General features: G+C 34.7%; 1 protein-coding gene across 1 annotated transcript in view; it reads right to left on the bottom strand.

Moving 5' to 3' along the window:
* Positions 1-2,417, bottom strand: part of LOC136849486 (zinc finger MYM-type protein 6-like) — a 159,046-nt gene extending 156,629 nt beyond the window's left edge. Inside the window, exon 1 of the mRNA XM_067122832.1 lies at positions 1,745-2,417. Within this exon, the coding sequence (XP_066978933.1) occupies positions 1,745-2,417 (673 nt within the window). The remainder of the gene's footprint in view (positions 1-1,744) is intronic.
* Positions 2,418-2,736: the final 319 nt, after the last annotated feature.

Below are 2,736 nucleotides of genomic sequence, written 5' to 3'. Positions count from 1 at the left end.
CTGAGGGCCAGTTTTGAGACACTTTAATTTCTGAGGGCCGCAAGAGGTCCAATGGTAAAATATATATATATATATATATATATATATATATATATATATATATATATATATATATATATATATATATATTAGTAATATAGTCTATAATTCTATAGTGCAGATACACTATTATATATTGTGTATGTGTGTAGGGGGAAAGAGAGGAGGAAGCACTGTAGTTATACAATAAGCAAATAAAATTACTCGTTTTGAGAATTCGTAGAATTTATTATATCGTGACAATCGTACATAGATAAGAAAAAAATATACCTTGCACATGGATAAGGAAAAAGAAATACCTTGCATATGTATAAAAAAAAATACCTTGCACATGGATAAGAAAAAAAAAATACCTTGCATATTTATAAGAGAAAAGAAATACCTTGCACATGAATAAGAAAAAAATATCTTGCACATGTATAAAAAAGAAATACCTTGCACATAAGAAAAAAGAAATATCTTGCACATGTATAATAAAAATGAAATACCTTGCAAATGTTTAAGAAAGAAATTTCTTGCACATAGGCAAAAAACCAATACCTTGCACATGGATAAATAAAAATATATACCTTGCACATGGATAAGGAAAAAAAATTCCTTGCACATGCCTAAGAAAAAAAAGGAAGTACCTTGCACATGGATGAATAAAAGAAATACCTTTCACATCGATAAGAAAAAAAGGAAACATTCATTCTCACTTTTAAAACAATCTTAATGCTGGGAGCTACTGCTTCCAGATACTTGAGATCTCTTTTTCTTGACCAGTGCATCAAAATTTGGGGGTAAATGACTTAGTAGCGATCTTGAGGATGGAATTGAGGTGTTCATCACTAAGTTTCGACCGTAACCGGGATTTGTTAATGTTCATTACTGAAAATAACTGTTCACAGGCAAACGTGCTTCCATACATAGACATGATTTTTGATGCCAAATATTTTACATTGGGATATTTTGAATCCACATATTGATAAAACGTGCTCAGTTGACAGGTGGAAAACTTATCCTTTAACACTGAATCACACTGCATGTCAATTATTTCAGTTGCAGAGGTTCAGGTAGCACATTTACATCAACTGAGAACGGATTTCTGAAGACAGCAAATTCATTTTCCATGCACTTGAAGTCACTAAATCTGTTTTGAAATTCATCTCTGAGCTTTGATATTTTCTCACAATATTTCTCTGCTAGGTCACCATCATCAATGTTATTTTTATTTTGCATAGATTTCAAATTGGGAAAGTGTGCAAGATTATGTGATGCAATTTGACGTTGAAAAAGCTGGAGTTTGATTTCGAATGCACGAATCAAGTCATAGAAATCGGTCACCAGTTTGTTTTTCCCCTGCATCTGGATGTTGAGATGATTCAAATGATCTGTGATATCCACCATGAATGCCAAATCTTTCAGCCAAATAATGTCATTAAGTTCGTGCATCTCCTTTTCCTTTTCTATCATGAAAATTTGGATTTCACAACGCAATTCATAAAAGCGCTTCAACACCGTTCCTCGACTTAACCAGCGCACATCAGTATGATAAGGCAATCCACGAGGATTCTCACTTTCTTCCAAAAGCAGTTGAATTGTCTATGATTGAGACCACGTGCTCGAATAAAGTTCACTGTTGATACAACAACATCCATGACATGAGCCATATTTAGTGTTTTACTGCACAATACTTCTCTATGTATAATGCAATGAATATTACGAAACTGGTTGTCAGGGTTCAAAGCCATAAGTTTCTCCTGCAATTTTGCCACTACACCAGCTTTTCTACCCACCATCTGAGGTGCTCCATCAGTTGCTAAACTTACACATTTCTTCCAGTCAACACCTAGTTTGTCCAGCGCCCTAACTAAGCTTGCAAAGATATCATCACTTTTTGTTGTTCCCTTCATTGGCACAAGCTCAACAAATGCTTCTGTTACCTGCATATTTTCATCAACTCCCCTAATGAAAACTGCGAGCTGTGCTACATCACAGACGTCTGTGCTTTCGTCAATTGCAACAGAAAAGGCCACAAATGATTTAACTTTGCTTTGAAGTTGATTATCAATGTCTTCAGCTATTTCATTTATTCTCTCTGCTATTGTATTTCTTGACAGACTTACATTTGCAAAAGCCTGACGTTTATCTGGGCAAATCACATCAGCAGTCAACAACATACATTTCTTAACAAAATCTCCTTCAGTAAAAGGCCTTGATGACGCAGCTATTTCATTGGAGATAATGTAACTTGCTTTCACCGCAGCATCACTTACATGACGTACATTTTTGAATAAGGACTGCTGTTGTTTCAGAGATTGTTCTAATTCTTCAACTTTATCATCACGTGCTTTTCCACTATATTTCTTATATACTTGAGCATGGTTTTGTGTCATAGTGCCTCCTAACATTATATTCTTTAGGCACGGCAATTTGCTGATTGCAAATCAGACATGTTGGTTTTCCATTTATATCACCAAAAAAATACAAGTCTTTCCACTTCTCTTGTATTACTCTATGTTCGTCTTTAATTGACCTTTTCTTGGATGACATCATCAACAAAAATTGAAATGATCAATTCTCTTTGAAAATGTATATAGCTTGTGTGAAAGCCTGAGAGATACTGAATTCCGGCCTAAATTATTTCCTTCCAAAGTCATCACCGTACTGAACATGTTTTATACCTGTGCGCTCGCAGTTCGGAGCCCCATACTG

Source organism: Macrobrachium rosenbergii, chromosome 21, assembly GCF_040412425.1.
Source record: "Macrobrachium rosenbergii isolate ZJJX-2024 chromosome 21, ASM4041242v1, whole genome shotgun sequence".
Lineage (NCBI taxonomy): Eukaryota > Metazoa > Arthropoda > Malacostraca > Decapoda > Palaemonidae > Macrobrachium > Macrobrachium rosenbergii.
This window is presented reverse-complemented; position numbering and strand designations above follow the sequence as displayed.